Genomic DNA, 20,557 nt, shown 5'->3' on the forward strand with positions numbered 1-20,557 from the left:
CCGTAGTGCAGTTTCTTTTTCATAAAAATACCTTACAAATGGTCAGTCAAAAGTCATCAGCAAAAGAAAAACCCAGAAAACAATCAATCAAACAAAAAACAGAGGTAATGCTGATGCCAAAACAATTATAATACTGTTGGTACATAGAAAAGTAATCCTTATATTTTATACATTTATACAGAGTATAAAAGGTAACAGCAGATTATGCCACAGTCTCCCTTATCCCAATATCTATTTTCTTTGGAAGGAGTTCTCTTCTTTCATCAACACTTGCTAAGGAGTTTCGACAGTTTTGTCCATCCATGTATAACTTTGCATATACTGGATTGGCATAATTTGTTGGCTGCAGAGAAATTAAGCATACATTAGATCAGTGGGATTAAACCAAAATAAACGTTTATGGAAATGGAAATGGTTTTGTTAAAGCAAGAACAAGTACACATAAAATGTAACTGGACATATTTAATAGATACCTGGACTTCTGCAAACCTGATAATGAGTTAATTATTTAGTTAAAAATTAAATTCATGATGAGACATGCTTTTAAAATAATCAATGACATGACATGCAGCATAGGATGATATTAAAACCATAAAAACAATGACAGAAATTAAAACAAAATCCTTGAAAAATGTCTCTGAAGTTCACTTGTCCACCTTATTACACGGGAAGATTTCAGAATAGATATGAAGAAGTTTATAGAGAAGGTGCACTGTGAGACCATGTGACAAGTTTAACAGTAGAAAACTGCAACCAATGGTTTCCATATATTACCTGTTCTAAGACATCAGCATCCCATCAATAGCTGACCATGTTTTCGAATTCTGTGGCCCAAATATACAACATGATTTGACCAAAAATTCAATACTTAATGTAAATTAAACTTTAATAATAAACCAGCATTAATTGTTAATATATCATAGTAGTTACAGATTGAGAAGTATTTTCTCAACAACTTTGGCAGTCTGGACTGAGTGATTCTTCAGTACAGGACAAGTCCGTTTCTAACTCTGCAAAGCACTTCAGTACATGACAAATCTCCTGAGTCTGACAGCATAGGAGGATGTATAACATGGATGAAAACTGACCCTCCTATTATTCCTGCTAAGGAGAAAGCACTATCCAAGGTTTGTCATGTAAACATCTCCACTAATTCCTTCATACTTTGTGCCTTTATTGTCTCCTGGAAGACCTTTGCTACCCAACTAGATGTTCAGCTTTTTACCTATAATAACTGGAAAGGGTATGGTCAAAATTGTCCTCTTTTTTTTTTTTTTTTTTTTACAACTAACGAAACAGCACAGCTCTGCTTACACAAATACTGAGCGGAACACCAGTTAGCTATGAAATAGGTAAATTAATTCAGTGTACATAAGAAGTGGCTAACCTTTAAATTACCCTAAACAGAAGTGGGTAGATTTTCTTTACTTTCCTGAGTACACCCTGGGTAGCAAGGAATGAAAGCTGTCTAGAATCTTATTTCTTCATTTCCCTGTTGATCAATACAATTTCTGAGCCCAGGATTCAAATATTCCTTAGGCTGCCTAGCTATGGCAGCCACTCAGCTAGTTAGTTAAAAGCTGCCTATGCCATCTATTACAGATGACAAAGTGATTGCCTGGTGTTTCACAATTTCTTGGAATGAAGGCAGAAAAAGTTGAATCACTTTTTTTTTTTTTTTTAAAAGAAAGCAAGCAGCAGCTACTCTTCTATATTAATGGCACATAAATATGCAATTAACTGCTGTAGTAATTTATGAGAGCGAACTCTCAGTTATACCTGTCTGTTCCCATTGAATTAAGAGATCTTCACATTTGTTGTAATGATGATAATCAGAAATTTAGGAAAACAGAAATTTAGTTTTATTTCAATTACCAGGACTTTTTTTTTTCATTGACAATCATTATTAAGGATGATAACCACAACAGAACAGAGACACTTGGCATCTACATAGTGCCTTATGGAGTTATTAAAATTACATATAATAGTAGGCTCTGCCTCATGATACCTCTTTGAGTTGGTACTGATAGCACAATCCAGTACAGTGAGGTACAGAAAGTAACTGGAATGACTTGAATAAGAGAAACAGTTAATGTTAGAGATGGGCATATATTCAAGCTTTCATCATCCACGGTTTTGTGCTCCATCAGAAGTATCATACCCTAATACAAATTGTTAAACTTCCAAATGCAACATATTACAATTATGCAAGAACGAAAATGGCACAAAAGATGAATATATATAGAGGCACATGAAAATGAATGTCATATTGATGTCCCTTCTTAATATTTTAAATGTCAATGTTTGCAAACATCATGTTAAATTGTAGTCAAAATCTGACATTCTAAAAGTAACTATTTTATGATAAAATTTGATTGAAAGCTGAACAATCAAAAAAAGCATTGCAAACATTAAAGGAAATTGTTCATTTTAGTGTGTATCAAACTCCTCTAAAATAAAAGGCCTTTTTTTCATTTATCTGGGAACTTCTTTCAGTTTGATAAACTTCACTAAACACATGTGATTACATATAAATTGCAAATATATCAAGATACATGGCTGTGAATGCTATGCTAAACATATAATGCTATGGAAAAGCACTGCATTGCTTACTGGTTTTGCGTTCCTTTGAAAGACGTATTTGCAATTTTAGATCACGTTACAATGATGGATACAGATGAAGTTTTGTATGCAGAGAGGAAACTTTAATTTCAAATAGAAAATGTATTATTTACTGTCATTCTTCTTTCCATTAAAAGAAGAAAAACAAAACTAAAACCAAACAGAAGATGCCTCTACTCAAAAACAACAGACAAATGTTCTTTAGAAAGGGGCTGTGGTGGAATGAAATGGATTTGAATCATCATTTCTCACCCCTGTTGACAGTGGTCCTTTCAAGTCAGAGTTTAGGTAGATTGATGGAGCTGTGTGGGGAAGCTTGAATGCAGTGGGCCCTCCCCCTATGTATCTGGCCTGTATAAACAGAAAATTTCAGTTTCGGTGCTGATAGAGCATTTTCCACGTGTACGTATCAACACTGTTAAATAAACAGTGCACCAATTAAAAACATTACTTTAGAGTGGTCTACAATTAAAAAAAAAATCTACTTACAGGTAATTCTTCAGCACAAAAAATTCTTGCATTCCATAAGAGAATAAAATACAGTATTTTAAAATCATTTTCCATTAAGGATTAGAGCCAGACTTCACAATAAGCATTGGCTCAGTTACTTCCTCCAGTGAGTAACTCCATTTTCAGCTTACCTCTTGCATTCAGCACACTGGCTATGCGATTCGGCGATGACATTCCTAGAGCTACCAGTAATCCGGTTATTGCTTTGTCAGAAATGCCACAGAATGATGGCTGCCCTTTGGTGTATGTCTGATTATGGAGCTCTAGGAAAGATATCGCAGCATTACTCTGCTCATCCCATGTCACATCGCTCAGGGAGTTCAATCACTGCAGAGTGGTGCTGCAGAAGTGACAGCACCTTTTACAGGAAAATGATAATACTTACGAGCTTTGTGTAAACATTTAATCTATCTACCCAGCCAGGACTCTGAATTCTCTGTGCTTTTGGAAGTTTTCATATATGAAATAAGTTAGTCTCGTATGTACGAATACACTCACACTTCAAAAGGTAGGTAATATATTTCCATTCAGTATTTGCAACTAGACTAAAAAGATAGGTTACGATTTGGCAACTTCAGCAGATGTGTCGATGACAGAAAACTCATTTCATAGTTTAGTTCTAACTCTCTTTTGGTAAAACACAAGCACTAGGAATACTGTCCACGAGCAAGCATCAGACTGCAAAACAGCTGTTAACATACTCATGAAGTTTATTCTAATGAAATCTAACGTGCCTTGACATTCATTGTGTAGCTAAATCTAAGGTCATTATTTTAGTTTTCTATTAATTACATTTAAAGACAAAACCTTTGTGAGACAAAATAGGTAGTGATTTTGCCATTAGAAAAAGAAAAAAATTACCTTTTCTGCATTTACAGTAAAATCTGAGGCTAAAAGACCACCTTCACTGTGATCGTGGCCCACCTCATACATGTTATATGATGGATTGCCGATTTCTACATTGATTCCTCCATTTATAATGGGTTGTCTTCTGATAGTTTTTGTCCTATAGTGCATAAACACAAAAAAAAAAAGCAGCTAGTGACTTTTCAAGTAATTGCTTGGATACATCATCCTAAAATACTACAAATTTTATTTTATTTCTCTTTAATCATTAAGACCAATAGGATGAAAAAGTGTTTCCTGCAGACACAATCAGAAAATCCTTGCATTTTTCCAGCCAAGTGCAATCTGAGTCTATGTGTAGATTTCACATAAGCTGGAAGTAGCTTTTTATTGTTTTTCTCAGTTTGGCTGTAGCGATATGAATTCATACAAAGTGCTCACTCATCTATAACCCCGACTTCCTCCTATTATTTCCAGATTTTCCTCAGTTCCCAAGGAAAGCCTTGCACATTCATTGCAGATTCCCTGCAGTAATGAAGATGGAGCAAATGTGAGTCATGTCCCCTTGCTCATTCATTTCACTTCCATTTGAAATCAGTTGCCCAAAGTCAGTTGTAATCTGAGGACAAGGCAAATGGTTTCATTACAATGCATTAAAAATGTATGAACTTCTCATAGTTCCAGTTGTATTCCCTGCCAGTGCTTATTGGAAAGCTGAAGTTCAACTTGAATTTTTCCAAACTTTAATAAAACGATAGTGTCTTATTTTAACCTTGAATTAGATACCAGTAGAGATAAGTGATTGAGTTGAATTGTTTTAGTTGCTGAATTAATTTATTTTAGGTAAGGAGGTGATTTTAGTCTAAGCAATTGAAATAATCTCAAGAGGGTAATTCTTCCCAATGCAATATGTTCTCTCGAATTACAAAGGAATAATAGGGAGGTCACAGTCAAGATGATAATAGTCGAGCTCTCTTGTTTGGTTGAGAAAGATGCAGTCAGTGTCTGAAATCCAGTACACTAAAGGATCTGTATTTTTCAGAAACGGCATAGAAAAAAAACATTTCCCAAAATAAACACTAATCTGTGGCGTACAAGTGTTGAACATCTATACCTAATTTAATACTTGAGTCTTCTTTGAAGAGATAAAAACCCCTAAAATACATTTTCAAATATAATTTTAAGAAAAAAAAGTTCTTCACTGAGGTTAGTTCTATTTCTCTACTGAAGATCTATTATTTAACAAGTTATTCTCAAGAACTTGTTCCAATTAAACAATTTACAGACCAGCAACTGGTGTTTGGGATTTGGCTAGCACTAAATTTGGTCTTTAGGCACAGCAGCACGTGATGACATCCACGGAGCCTGGCAGGGTCAGCATTACTAACAGTATGGTCAGGAAATGTATTTATCTTGTTGGCTTTTCAAAAAGGATTTAAAAATTAAGACTTACTAGTTAGGACCACAGTTTGCAGGGAGATGCTATGCATGATGCTAGCAATTTAAAAGATTCTTTTAGTCTAGAGAACTGAAATAAGTCCAGTTCCTCCCTATTTGGCCACATCCTTATTAATTGGAATCTTTCCTTGTTAAATCTGCATTGCCACTAACATCACTTTCTCGTTTCTCTGAAGGCAAGAAAGTTAGCAGCTTGCTCAGGTATCTGGACACAGTAGAAACACCCTTACTTCCCCCGCCACCAACACGGCCTTTGAGAAATGGCCAAAGTCAAAATGTCTACTACACTCCCCAAGTTCATTATCAGCTCTAAGGCAGCTAAATTCAAGAGAACAAAAGATTCACTGTTCAGTGCTGGAATCTGGCTTCCTATGCAAGTTACTAAAGAAATACAGCTATGATGACAAGGCTTGGTACTCTACAGTAGATACTTCGAACATTGTCTACATCTTTACTATAACTTACATAAAATTTAAAAGAACTAATCAAAGTAAATAAATTGAACTGTAACTAGAAACTGGAAATTCTGCACAGGCTCTACCTGTATTTATAGTATTTACAGACAGGAACTTATAGGATTTATAGACATTAAAGTATTTATAGACATGAACAATATTAATTACGTGGTGCCAAGGAAATACATTAATTCTGTTTACTAAGTTCACTAAGTTTCTGGATAAAATTTTTAACACTTATACAGCCTTGGCAGGATTGAGCAAACCGGATAAGAAAAGAACTACATTTTCTTATCTAGTCTATGTGGAATATAAGTATAAATAATAGACATAATTGTTCCAGCAAGAACCAAAACGTAACTAACTCACTGCATCCAGGAACAAGTTTTGGGTTGTTAGTTGTGTTTTTTTTTTTTTAATTGCTCAGCATATATAAAGTGAACTTTTTATATCAAAAAGATGCATATACTTTAAAGATTTATATTGACATATGAAGTAAAAATGTAGAATTACGTACCTTCGTTTCCTTTTGCAAAGAAATAGTCCAATTACCAGAGTAGTGATCAAAGTCACCAGTAAAACAAGAGGAACAATGATTGCAATGCTTCCTAAAAGAGGAAAAGTATATATCATTGAATGCTCACAGCTACATCTAATAATTTCTTCACAGCTGTAAAACAGTTAAAATTAATTTTAAAAGAATAATTTCCCTCACCAACAAATGTAATTTCATATGATGAGCTTCACTGATTTGAGGTTCTAGTGTTGATCAATTAAAAAAAAATCACTACAGATAATGGTGTACACACAAGTACTTTTATCAACAAATCAGCGGCTTCCTCTTTCTGGATACCAATATACTTTGTACTAATTCCCTGCTCACATTTGCAGCGATATCGTAGGAAGGTGTGTGGAACTGCTGAACAATTTGGACTGGAGTGGCATGGCCACTGACTTTAACTGCCACCATCATCTTCAGTAGTTTATTTAAGTCACACAACTACTAATTTAAAATATTCAGCAAGCATGGCTCTGACTGAAGAATTCCATTATTAGCATTTATATGTATTTATTACTTTTATTTGGGGGAAAATGAAAAATAGCAAGCAATATCCATTTCTAGATGGTTGGTGCATCCCTGCATTTTACTGCATTGTACTCCAGAGCCAATAATTTTGTTATGTTGATACAGGCAATCAAGGAAACTACAATAATGCTTAATGTAGCAGAAAAACAGTGCACAGATCAGACAGGGAGGGAACAGGGAAGAAGAAAATGGGCTTAACATTATTTGGGTGGATAACTTCACTGAAATGAGACTACCTGCAAAAATAAGGTCAGCAATTGTACCCTTCTAAGAATTTCTCATGTTTAATATAAGTATCTGGCAATAAATACATACATGAAACAAATAATTCTATGTTATAAAAACCTGGCCCTTATAAATTACAGGACTCCAGTATAAAGCTGATGTGGAATAACATGCATTTCCTTTAATATCACAGCCCTTAACTATTGGAAAACAAAAATATTGCTGGTTGTTTCATTGGTTACATTTATTGATTTATTAAAAAAATAAACTGTTGGCAGCTTCTGCTCTACATTAAACACAGTCTAAATACGAATTGACAAAGATGCCTTGAATTCTGCGTGAAGGCTTACTGAAAGCCAAGTCAGGTTGTCAGAGGCCCAAAATGAAGTACTAGTGAATAAAATCTTGAAGCATCCTGAGTTCATTTGAGCTTATGAAGATTTAGCATGTAAAGGAAATTACAACAATGCTATTTTAAGATAATATTTGATAAATAACTGGATGAAGTTCTACTTTGGAGGAAAAAAAAAAAAGGTTCATTTTGACTTGGCAGGTAAACATTTAAGAAAAAACCCTGAAAAACAGCTCACCAGGCATGAGTTGCCACCTGGTGACCATGGTGCAGCCTGGGGTCTAGCAGCAGGCACAAGATGAACACCTATTTCCCAAATTGTAGCAGGTATCCCCTCAACGAGAAACACCGATCTAGGTTCTGGCTGCTTTTTTGCCCATTTCCAGCTTGTAAGGGTTATTTCACTTGTCTGGATCACTAGGAAGATTTCATCTAAGCATCAAGCTGACCCGAATAGTGGGCAATTCATTCTACTGCTCCAGTTGGGTTAAATGTGACCAAGACGTACTTCACGGTACCATCAGCATACTCCATGCACCACAGGGAACCTCGTCCAATTTAAACTGCCAATAGTGTAGCAATACCATCCTTTTATGCTTCCAGACACGTTTAAAAAAATATGACAGGAGCTATTCTTACTTTCAAGATGATTTTCATAGTAGGTAAAATTCAAACCTCTGCAGACAGCCAATGCAAAAGTTATGAACTACTTACAACTCTATTTTTGATGCTTTCAGTAGGACTTAAATGGTCAGAGGTCTCATACTAGTTCTCTGCACAGCAGTGGTATCACCAAGCATTTGCCACTTGATACACTTTCTTTAAGAAAAGTGCAGGCTAGCCTTGAAGCAGTGAGTGTGTAGCATATGGCTTCTATCAGAACCACCTCATGAAACACAATGTCAATCAAAAAGTTGAGATCTAAGTTTGTTTTTTTGTGTTTTGTTTTTTTTTTTTTTTTTTTTAAATACAGGTAACCAGCACATGACACAAATTCCATTCTAAAATATCACCAGGTTAAAGTTTCTAAACTGAGCCAAGTTTGACAAGTGATGGCAGTTATCTGAAGTACTTACTTGTACTGATATTGTCAGACTTGCTGCTTTTGGGAGCTGGCCTCTCACACTGTGTGCCTGACCAGTTGGCTGAACATCTAAAAGGATCCAATTAAGATGGTAAAATTAATAGATGTCAGCTGTTAACACAGTAACCTATTAAAGAGACCACCAGTATCTTCTCAAGAGCTACATGAATGACAACAGTGATTCCACAAAATAAACAAGCTTCATGGAAGGAGTCAGCAGTACTCTGCCATGGCACTTAAAACATTCTGAGTACGTTTTTAGTTTAAAACTACAGCTTTGTATCTTCAATTCCTGTTACTATCACTGCAATCTTCAGTCCAGAGTCCTTTTCTAAATTTCTTGAATAATAAACCAGGCATAACCAATGGTATATTAACATCCTATTAAACCAACCACCACCTACAATGCAATAATGAAGGAACACTTGAGCTGGATCCACGCATAGCCAGTTTAGCCCAGCATGGCTGATTTGCTAAGGCACTTTATTTTTACCATATTGTTTTAGGGTCAGCTTCGATCTAGAGGCTCTAACAGCCACATCCATGCTGCACAAAGCACCTGACTAGACATAACCTACTACACGCATCTTGTAACACGCAGCATCCACACCAACTGGCTCCTTCCAGAGTTCTGCTGTCCCCCGTTGCTCTGGATAACGCAATGGTTACTGTAGAATAGTTCTTACAGACCTGGTTGTAATAATTTACTTGAACAAATAAGACCTACCTTTGACTAATATTTGCAAATTAACTGAAATTCCTCTTTTCTTTGCTTTCAGATTCAAATGTTTCCCTGAAAATTCTACAATTTAATGGCTTTATCTTTTTAAATTTTGAACTATATAACTAGATATGTATTTGTAGAAATATATACGCATGTGTGTGCAAGCAGGTGTGAGAGTTAAAGCATAAAGAGCTGTCCTGAACAGACAGGAGTATCTACTGGCTTCACAGGGCCCCGAATACTGTTTATGTTCAGAATATATGCTTTATGAGCCAGGTGCCTGGATGAGTACACAGTTATTCTGCTATAATTTCCTTGTGTGAATATCAATATGCAAATATTTCCTCGGTTGAGATCCAGAATGCTCTCCATGCATACAAGCAAGCACAAGGAGTGCATGCGTGCAGACTCAGCAAATCCATCAAAAATGGAAACAAATACCTGACTGAAATTCAATTGCTTATTCATCCTGCTGTAAATATGATTAAGTTTACTACAAAACCTCAAACTCTTCTTGTGGAAACGGCAGGAAGCAGCCAGTTTTCATCTGCCTCTGTTGAATATTGTGCAATGAATCATATTTATTCTAAGTATTTTTGAATTATTTATGAATTTCAACGTGGGTTATCTTTAGGAAAATGCAATAGAGCATTACTTTGCAGGTAGTTCTAAGAACTACTGTTATCTGATGCATTTCTAAGGATTTAACAAATAGTAGATTATAGAGGTGGACTTGCTTAACAACTGACATTGTTCTATAATACAAAAAGGTTCGGAAAGGTACAAAATATTCCAGACAGAAATTGCGGAATCCTTAAAGGACAGCCCCAGCCAGCTTTGCTGGTGATAGTTTTGACTCTCTTTTGTCTTTGCAGATCACTGCAGAAGCACGGCTAGTTTCTCTCTTTGCTCCTAAGCCTATTCCAGCACAATCCAACATTCAGACAAATCTCTTTACTGGATTTGATAAATTAAAATTTTTCGGGGATCTAATTCCATTTTTGGTAGGATATGTTATGAAAGTGCTTAACTCAAACTCTATAGAGATAAAGCGCAGATGGTCTTTAAAGACATGTTTATTAATTGATAATAGATTCAAAAATTTTCACACGATAGATAAATTGCATTATAACTTAGTGAGTTCATGTTTATTGAAATAAGTTTGTTTACCTTACTAAGATACTATTCAAGGAACTTGTTTTTTTCAAAAGATCACCATTCAACATATGGCTGCAAAATAACTATCTCCATTCTTGTAGAGAAACACCATAAATCTTTATACTTGGAATGCTCTACTGGGATCCAAACTGTTGGCATATGACAACCACAAAATAGTCTTTTTATTTCTTACTGGAAGTTTTGCATCATTGCTGTTGGGGACTCAGCTCATGTGATTAAAGCTTATTATGAGAGACAATTTTCATTTAATACCACACTATTGAAAGGAAAAGATTTCTTTGAGAGTCAGACATAACCTTCTACTTAAATCCTTATATTGAAGGTTTCAGACACTTCAGCTGTATAAGAAAATCATTACTATAAATCTGTCTTAAAACAGTTTAAAGAATATAAGATAGTGAGACGAGCAAAGGAATCACTATGGAGCATGCAAGTATAAGGTTGTGAGAAAATTGTGTAAAATGTACAATTATGCTCTTCAAAATCTTACAGCAGATATGATATCATAACAGCTGGTGAAGAAAGAAATCGTACAGCTATACATGCAGTAAACAGAGGAACAAATTAAGGTAAGAATATTAGCAGCTTGCTACCTATCTTGGCATTTAAATTGTAAAAGCAATACTGAAACACTTCTGAGGCATTTGATAAAAGTCCCATAAAAACATGAGAGCAAGTTGCCACTTCATTCTCATTTTTCCAAATGTTTGCTGTCTCCAATAAATTTCAATGGGACTGAAGCTGACAGTCACTTCCTTCTATACTCAGAGGTAAAATAATTGCCCTTTTATGGTCCAGCAAGCTAGCAAAGACTTGGCTTGGACAGACAGAATAGAGTAAGAAATAAAGCTCAGGGGAAAGCTGCGTTGTCTGCAAGGGAATTTGACACAGAAAATTAGCCATGAGCAGGAACATGAATAATGATGGGGTTGGGACATGGACAACTTTCATGTAGGAACGTGGGAAAGAGGTCTTAACCAGTTTCAATTGTCTTCAGATACCGTAGGTAGAAATTGTTCTTAATAACATTTTCTGATATTAGGCTATTTAAACTCAGACTGCTCAGTACCTAGCATGGGAAGTGACTTCTGGTTCAATTTGATGCACAGTATTTTGTACCTTTCCAAATTGTTTGGTACCAGGAGCTTTTGTTCTGTAGTATTGCCAATAGCTGTCTGGTCAGAGATACGACATTTGCAGTACGGGTAAATAAAAAGGCGTTAACAAAGCAGAACTACATAAAGCCACTGGTTTCACTGAAGACATTCATATTATCAAGAACTGTGAAGAAAGACAGTGATAAAACCTAATCTAAGCTACACATAAACAAATAGAGATGGAAACAGATGAGAAGCTCGACAGTGAAGGGCGGGTTGGAGTCAGCTGAGTGGTGCAAGGCGCTACAGTGAATATCTTCAAGTGCAACTCTCCAGTTCCCAACAGAATTGGTGAATAGATCAAAGAGAAACTTTATCATAGGGAATGCCACTATAAAAACTGAAAGCAAATGTAACAAACAAAGGTTGTACATGGTCTGCTGCCAAGGTCATCAATAAAAGTATGCTACAGCTCTCTCTGCTACAATTTAGTTCTATGTTTAGAAAGAGATAGCAGTTTGAGAACCACATGCTCTGAGGTACAGAATGCCTATTTGATAGGAATTGTTTATCTCAAGGAAATAGTATTACAGAAGAGAGATGTTTTAAAAACTTTAAACTGAAATTATAAAGCTGTCCCACTTGTAATGAGGAATACTAAGAATTAAGATATTTACATTTCAGAGACTGATCATGCTGTTGTTACAGAATCTATTCATGAGAGAAATGCCTCTCTCCTCTATTTTTTGTATAACCCCTACAGGTCAGTGCACTGAAACACTCAACTCAATTATACAGGCACTTGACCAAAAGGAACCATTTGACTATGAAACGTCCAAAGAAATAGAAGAAGCTATTAAAAAGGCTAATTTGGTGGCAGTGTGCAACTTTTTTCATTTTTGTGTCTCTTTTTTTTCTTTTTTTTTTTTTTTTGTGCCACAGGCATTGCCATAAAAATATAATATAGCAGGCATAATATGCGGTTAAAAGTGCTTTTGTCGACAACTGCTTTCCAACTCAATATACCAGTGTGGATCAAAAAAATGACAGAAAGCAGCATTGAAAGATTAGTCTATAACAGAATCTGTGAAACAGTCATTACAAAATAGAGGTGGAAGGGGAATTGAAAATGTTTCTTACTTATAGATGATATTTCTTCATTATACAAAGTAATTTTCTAACTTTACTTTTCTTTTCACTCATGGCATAGAGAGTAATGTACAGCAAAACATCCTAATGAAAGCATCCAGTCTCACTATTTTAAGAATGCTTACATTAAAATTCCACTGCAATATGTCTTATCATTAATATCAAAACTATTTGTAAGACGAGAGAAGAGAACATCTGGATTATAGTTATTTACTATTTGCATTAAATTGCATTGAAAGATGGAAATCAAAACAACCCCCAAATTCTGTAGGATGACATAGAATAACAAAATCCTTGAACTAAACCAATTCACTAAACTATTCCTTATAATAAATTTAGCAACACTTTCGGAAGCATACTTTCTTAATACAGGGAGCTGATATTATAGAGTTATACCCATAGATAAATCCTCAAGGATAAAAAGAACTTTCATAACAATGAAGGACCCAAAACCTCAGCCCAGCTTTGATCAACAGCACATCTTGTACCATCTCCTATATTGTAGAGTTTACTTATTTTCAAATAATAACTTTTCCATAATTATTTTACACATGATCAGACCACATTTTAGTATTTTTGTCTAATGAGCATTACTTGGTATCTTTATAAGGAAAACAAAGTGAAAGAATTAGATGTAGACGCTAAGGGATAGAAACTCAACAACGTTACTTGAAAATGAAATACAGATTACCTTGCAATCCAATAAATTATGAATAGGAAAAGTGCATAATCCAAAAGCATACAAAACAACAGAAAATTACTTTTTAGGAACCCAAAGAATATTAAATTTAGTAACAAAATAAGTGAAAAAAAACCCCGTGACTTTAAACTTGAATTTAATTTGTGCATGACATTGTGATTGCATCATCATTCACAGCTGCTGCATGCTGTTCACTGCAAAGGAACAAGCCTTCAGATGCAACTCAGCTTCTGTCATCCCAAGGTAAGAATGTCTGACAACACCTGGGAAACAGAAGCTCTGAACTGCAGACACACAGAATTGCACACACTTCTATGCAGAAAGCAACCTAAGAAGGAATAAATTACTATTCTCTTAATTAGCCAGCATAATATAATCTTAATTGTTTCACCTTAAAGTCCTCAGCCACAGTCATGCAGAATTGCCCAAAAGCTCACTAGAGCATTTAAAAGTTCTCTTTAAATTTAGTTGGCTTTAGATAAGGATCAATATGATTTTATCTTCTAACAGTTTTTATTGTAAACTTATAACAGAAACTATCGTTCATTATATTTCCATAATCCCAAGTGTAAGGGGGTTATGATTTGATCACATTTATTTGCAGTTGCTAGCAATACAAACAGACCACATCTATGTGCAGGTGCAAATGATAATAGTAATATAAATAAAAAGATGGAATTATAGCAACCTATATAGTTACAGTGAAGGCATAAAAGAAACAAAGGTGAGAGAAAGCAATATTCCATACTAAAGAAATTGATAGAGCACTGCCTACGTAACAACCAGTGACAATCCTGTGTACTTGACAGTTTTAATTTTTTCCAACTCTCCTCATTGGTATTATACAAGGTATAATTTCTCCCTAACCCTTGGTCCTCTTCCATGAACGTATATGCAGTTAGATAATTAGTGAGAAGGAAACAAGAGAGGCAAATAAAGGTAATTATTAAAACAAAAGACAGACTGATAGAACAGATGGAACTGCCAGTTTGTTACATAAATAGAAAAAAAAGCATTTCTTGATTATTTCCCATCTGAATCTGATCTCCTGTTCATTCTGTTTTCAATGGATTTGTGAAGTTACTGGAGCAATTTGGACATCTCTCATGTGCTTCTGCTGTTACACACATCACACATCCCCCAATCCATTAGTGAGTACTACTAAAGATATCTTTAAAAAACTTAGTATGAGAATGCTAAAAAGACAGTAACAGACTCAGTGGTACATTTTTCAGAAAAGGTCAGTACCTCAAATTTTAACATTCTGATATAAAATTCTCTTGCAATCTTTGTTACTGAGCAAGAAGGACAATAATGGGGGGGAGGGTGTGAGGGAAAGAATGTTCTTTATATTCCCAAAAATAATGCTAAGAATTAATACTCTAGATTGTGTAGGATCTTATATCCAAAGAGAAATCACAGTATATTCTGTATCTTTTAAAACCTGACAGAGCATTCATTGAAAGTGGAGAGCAACTTCACAAAATCTTCCTTTTTTTGGTGGCTTATATGCAGCCACAGTGACGACTTAATTCATTCCTAAACTAGTTAGGTGAAAAGCATAACTTCTATTTCTAATGTGCACCTAATATTTAGTGCATTCAAGTTTAAAAAACCCTTGAGATAGGAAGATAAAATAAAAATGTACCCTAACAGTACAGGTTGGTAAAAGGAGAGTATGTTCTTACAGGCTTATAGATCCTCCGTATAATTATGGCTTTAGGATTGCCCTTTAGAACAGATAAATCCTATTCTCCATTGTCTTTACTGAATGATAATAATGGCTTGATTACATACAAAGTTTGCATTCTCAACTGATCTGACTATGAGAGAGAGAGGAGTTCCTGTTGAATTACAATAAACCCAGCTATTTCCTATTTCTTCTAAAAATCACCCACCCATGAATTAGAGACTGGTTAAGAAAAATGTTAGCCCTTAGGTAAGTGCCTCTCAGAGACCAGAGACAGATGTCATACATAGCATGGTCAGACATGCAGGTTGGAGGGACAAACCATTTTCCCTAACAATGGAGCAGAACTTACAGTGAAAATCTTTGAGACTCCTGTTTGCTGACACAATGACTCCTCTTGGGAAGCATGGGATTAGTTCATTCCTTCCTGAGGTCTTCTACTTGCCAGCATCAGGTTGGTAAAATTATAAACAAGCTCCAGTTAAGAACTAATTTGGTGCCAGAAAAACAAAAGATATTGGGAACAACTGGAGTTTGAACTGAGGCTGGCAAGGAGAACGGAGACATATGGAGTTACACTTCTTCCTCTCTATCACTGTAACTGTCTTCAACTCCATCAAACAACTTCTATTTGTTTCTCTTCCCTTTCATGTAAGCCACCTTGGCTTTGTAAAAACAGAAACAATTTAGAAGATTCTCTTAACAAGTCCTAGACACAGGCAGTGGTGGCCATACCAACCCAACAATCAGTCTGAAGAGACAATAGGAACATCAGTTCTATCTATGCTTATACTCTGAACGTGAAGAAGTGAATTATGTACTTATGACACACAGAGATACAAACTGTTCCAAGCAACACATCCCACACAAATGCTGATCAACAGACCTACTCCATACTCTTTAAAGTTTAAGAAGTGGTAGTTAGAAGACTAATCTACTTTCCAGTGGATTTATCATAGCTCAAGTCATAAAATTTCATTGCTTGAGAACACTGATAAAGGATTGTGATAATATTTTTTCAAAAAAATAGATTATTCACCTTACCTAGTCACTGTCACTGTTACCCACCAGACAAGCTCATCACATCCCCACAGCATTTTATATATTCATAAACCATGCATTTAGACGAGATAAGATTAAAGCTGTTGGAGTTTCATATTTTATCCCAAGTCTAGGTCTTTGGCTCATGATTTCAATTCTGACATTTGCATGACAAATGTCGAGTAAAGCTATGTTTGTCTGACTGGTATTTCATATCTCTGCGTACGTCTGCCTAACAGCATTTTCAAATACTAAGGCTGTTTCCTTCCCTGATGAGGATTAAAATTTTCTCTTTAAGAAATAGACCAAAAATCTTTCAGAGAAATACAGCATACAAATGTATCTACTTCATACATTCTTTAAATCATATATCTCTGTTTAACAGTTTCTACTTTACAGCATTATTTCTATAAAGTTAATGAGACTTATGAATACAGGCTTAACTCCTGAAGTGGTACTTAAATAGCTCTTTTATTCCTTTCCCTGTGCAGGTAAGAAATAGGAAGCCAGTTTTGGACTACAGAACACGTGCAATGCCACTGTTTGCTAAACTTTATGCTATGTGGGACTAATTTGGTAAAATATCTCAAAATATGAACAATAAAAGCCAAGTGACATTTGCAGTATTTTCAATTCACTTCTTAAAAATAAAGCTTTTCATTTCTTCCTCCAATGATACAGATACTCCAAAAGTACGTTTAAATATACTCATCAGTGCAACTATCAAAGGATAAGTGTGTATCATAGAAATGAGCCCCCAGATTAAGTATATATTGTGAAATGTATGTCAATGTGCATGACTTGAACCAATGAACTGTGGCCTGAAATGATGTCACAGAATGTGCAGCATTAAGTGGAAGGTTAAACCTACTTGCATCTCGGTTCATTAAACGCAGTTAAAGTGCAAATTCCCTCATTCTGACAGTAGTAATCACAAGGGTTCACTTTCTGGTCACAGCGCTGACTTTTAAACCCCACAGAGCATCTGCAGAATTTCAGTAAAATAGACCTATATAAATATTCTACCTTTTGCTGAACAGATTTTAAACGCATTATATATATAATGATGGCAAGGCACACACACACATACACAGACACACACCCATAGATAACACAATTAATACTCCGTTTTTCATAGAAAGTCCAATTTGACTATACTGAAAAGTCTGCTCATCGGTGTTGACCAAACACTTTTATAACAATGGGCCTATACTAACTGATGGGTTCAGGAATATAACATTCTTAACGTATTATTCTCAAATGCACTATTCATTTGTATTGACCGATCCAGATTGCCATGGTCTTAAAAATGTTCATGACTGTTTTCTTAGCATTGCTAACAGTGTTGGCATGTGCTGCAGCATTTATGTATTGTAAATCCATACACAAATGTATGAAACTTGTTTTCCTTGAGATGCTATGGTGTTCCATCTGAATTTGAAAAAGAATAAGCCAGTTTTATAAGGAAAAAGAAAGAATGACAAGCTTTCAAAATAGCCATTCTAGGTGTTCAAGCAAATGGATCACCAGATTTAATCATCGTATTTGGACCTTACATATTATAGCTGTGACATTCTTCTTTTGCTGAGATTTACAAGTCTCTCTAGTCCTCAGCTAAAGACATTTCAGGAGATACAAATAACAAGCAAAAAGGGGCGGATCAAAATAATAATGAAAAGAGATATAGGCACTCAAAGTATTTTCAGATTAATCAGGACTACCATGCAGAACTGCATCGCACTGTCTCTAACCCCAAAGCTGCAAACATCTATTGACAACTTTTCAATAGTACAGCAACTACAGTTTTGCCCCTTTGCACATTCAGAAGCGCCTGAGCTCTCACAGGGAGGAACAGTTGTTCTGTCTCTTACACTGCTCAGACTACAAAAGCTAGGCATTTCTCTGTGTAACTTCCTTGAAAGTCTGAATACAACAGGCACTCTCTTTGAAGATCACCTGCCTCATAGACATCACCAAAATGAAGGAGTGGCTGTATCTGTATTTACAAAGTTGTAATGCCAGATCCCTTAGGACAGTAACTTACTTATGCCACCCTGAAAATGAAACACTCGAGTCCCATTTTCTCTTCCAACACCCCATATGTTCCTGGAGGATGCTCTGACCTCCAGGCTGTTCTGAGAAGTGGAAGAGTATTTCACAATTAAGCTTTTCTGCAGTGCAGAAAAGATCGGATCATTTATTAAGCAAAAGTAAAAAAACCTTGAAGTACAACTAGGTAGCTCAGTGTAACTGAGAGCAGGAAAGAAATTAATTTCTTGCTACAATGACTACTTCTATATTTTATATTTAACAGCTGAAAAAGAAGATACACCATAGCTCTCAAGAAAGGACTAGAATGTAGGTTTTCCTACCTCTTAAGACAGTACTTCACCACCTAAAGATTCACATTTCCTTTGGTATTTGATGTCTGGGCTTAAGAAAAACATCCCAAATTATTCTCTCAACAATGGTGCAGGAGGGAGAGAGCAATCTCACCAGAGAACAGCCAAGCTACTGTGGGCAGTGTGAAGGTTAGGGCAGAAACAAGAGGTACATGAGCATATCCTCAGACCCATAAAGGAAACAAACGCTGACATTATTCTTCCTATTCTCTAGCCATCAGGGTCCTTACAGGAGTGCACCACCCCCACCTCTGACCATCTTTATAGGAGAAAAGACTTAATCCACCTTTGAGAAGCAGGGCAGGCAACCATCCTGTACCTCCGGATTCCACTCCAGAACAAATGCCTAAGTGGGCTTTAGATCTGGCCTGAAATTATTATAAGTCTCCAAAGATATATCTTTGTATGCATTCACAATACATATCTTAGTTACACCTTTCAATAGACACACTGCGTAAAGTTAGACAAAGTATCTGGTTACAGTAACAGCTAGAAAAAGTACTGTAAGTTATGATTGCAACAGCACGTTATACATCCTAGAGAGATCAAAAATACAGACACGTGCATAACAATTTTATTATTTGTTGGCACACAGATATTTTAATGATCTACACAACACAGGATACTCACAGACAGACAGGTACATTCGTCTCTGGGTCCAGTTGACATGTACCACCATTGTAACAGTAGCCATCACATAACTGACAGGTAGACGCGATCTTTCCATTAGTGCAACTGTCATGGTTAAAAAATAGCAGTTAGTATTTTATTAAATCTGGTGAATTCCCTTATAATTATCTATATATTAAAATATTGATTTTATGATATGTATAAGGTCTACTGATTGCAAGAATCCTAGGTTTCCACTTTGAAAAGCTAGCACAGGCAGCGAGCTTATTACACAAAATATTTTTAATCTTTCCTTTTATGAAAATAAACTATTACTATACAAAATAATCACTCAGCAATGTAGCAGCACATCTTACTGCATATGCTTTCATTAACACACAAATGCCTCTTATCACTGTCACAGATACTGCAAAATGAATAACTTTCAACAATGTGGTAAAACTCCGCTCTTAACTTTATTAAATATTCCAATTTTTCCAGGTGAAGACCCATCCAGTCTCCTGCTACATTATGCTTCCCCCAGTGAGGAGTGCTCCAAAAGTTGGTTTAAAACGGCAGGAGCCAGTGGGTTTTGTGTGGGCAGGAGCCACAGAAAGGAACTGTTCTGATGTGACCAGTTCAGGGGCTAGCCACTGTGTAAGAGATTTAAAGGATAATGCAATATAATTGCTATTAAATATATAATTTTGAACACAACCAACCCCCTTACACACACTTACTTGCATACTATGTCATTACTGTCCTTGTTTATTATGCAGTGTCCTCCATGACATCTGATACACTTGTCCACTTCACACTTTGGACCTTCAAATCGTACTGGACAGACACATTCTACACTTCCATCATCAGAAATGGTACAAGATTCAGAATTCACACAATAATGGTGGCAAACATCTGCAAGCAACATGAAAGCTAATTACTAAAAGACATTAAGTAGTATCATAGAAAAAATAATACCTTACTTTTCTATGTTTTAAAAGGTACTATAATAAAAACAAAATGATGAATGAGGCTAGTGGCTCACTAGCAACTATAAGAATCAAGAATATCCCATGAAGAGATACATAATATATTAACAATGTAGTCTTAAGAAGTGAAATGGAAGGATAAAGTTAGAAGAGATTTTTCTTTTCCTTCTAGATGTCTAACCATTTATGGCATCATCCCACATAACAAAGACCACTGATGAGAAAAGCAAAGCAACGTTAATGTATTTAATGGGACATTGGCTGAATAAAAATCTTTTGATACATTCACATTAGCATTAACAGCACTATGATAAACCAAAATGGAAACAGTATTTTGA

At 35.5% G+C, this 20,557-nt stretch overlaps 1 protein-coding gene across 1 annotated transcript in view; it reads right to left on the bottom strand.

The window, feature by feature from the left end:
- Positions 1-202: 202 nt before the first annotated feature.
- The window catches only part of LRP1B (LDL receptor related protein 1B), a 570,912-nt gene continuing 550,557 nt past the window's right edge, over positions 203-20,557 (bottom strand). Inside the window, exons 85-92 of the mRNA XM_068407216.1 lie at positions 19,971-20,145; positions 19,252-19,356; positions 17,091-17,204; positions 8,632-8,708; positions 6,409-6,499; positions 3,994-4,138; positions 2,875-2,973; positions 203-343 (exon numbers count right to left, since the gene is read on the bottom strand). Of these exons, the coding sequence (XP_068263317.1) occupies positions 203-343; positions 2,875-2,973; positions 3,994-4,138; positions 6,409-6,499; positions 8,632-8,708; positions 17,091-17,204; positions 19,252-19,356; positions 19,971-20,145 (947 nt within the window). The remainder of the gene's footprint in view (positions 344-2,874; positions 2,974-3,993; positions 4,139-6,408; positions 6,500-8,631; positions 8,709-17,090; positions 17,205-19,251; positions 19,357-19,970; positions 20,146-20,557) is intronic.

Source organism: Nyctibius grandis, chromosome 9 (assembly GCF_013368605.1).
Source record: "Nyctibius grandis isolate bNycGra1 chromosome 9, bNycGra1.pri, whole genome shotgun sequence".
NCBI lineage: Eukaryota > Metazoa > Chordata > Aves > Nyctibiiformes > Nyctibiidae > Nyctibius > Nyctibius grandis.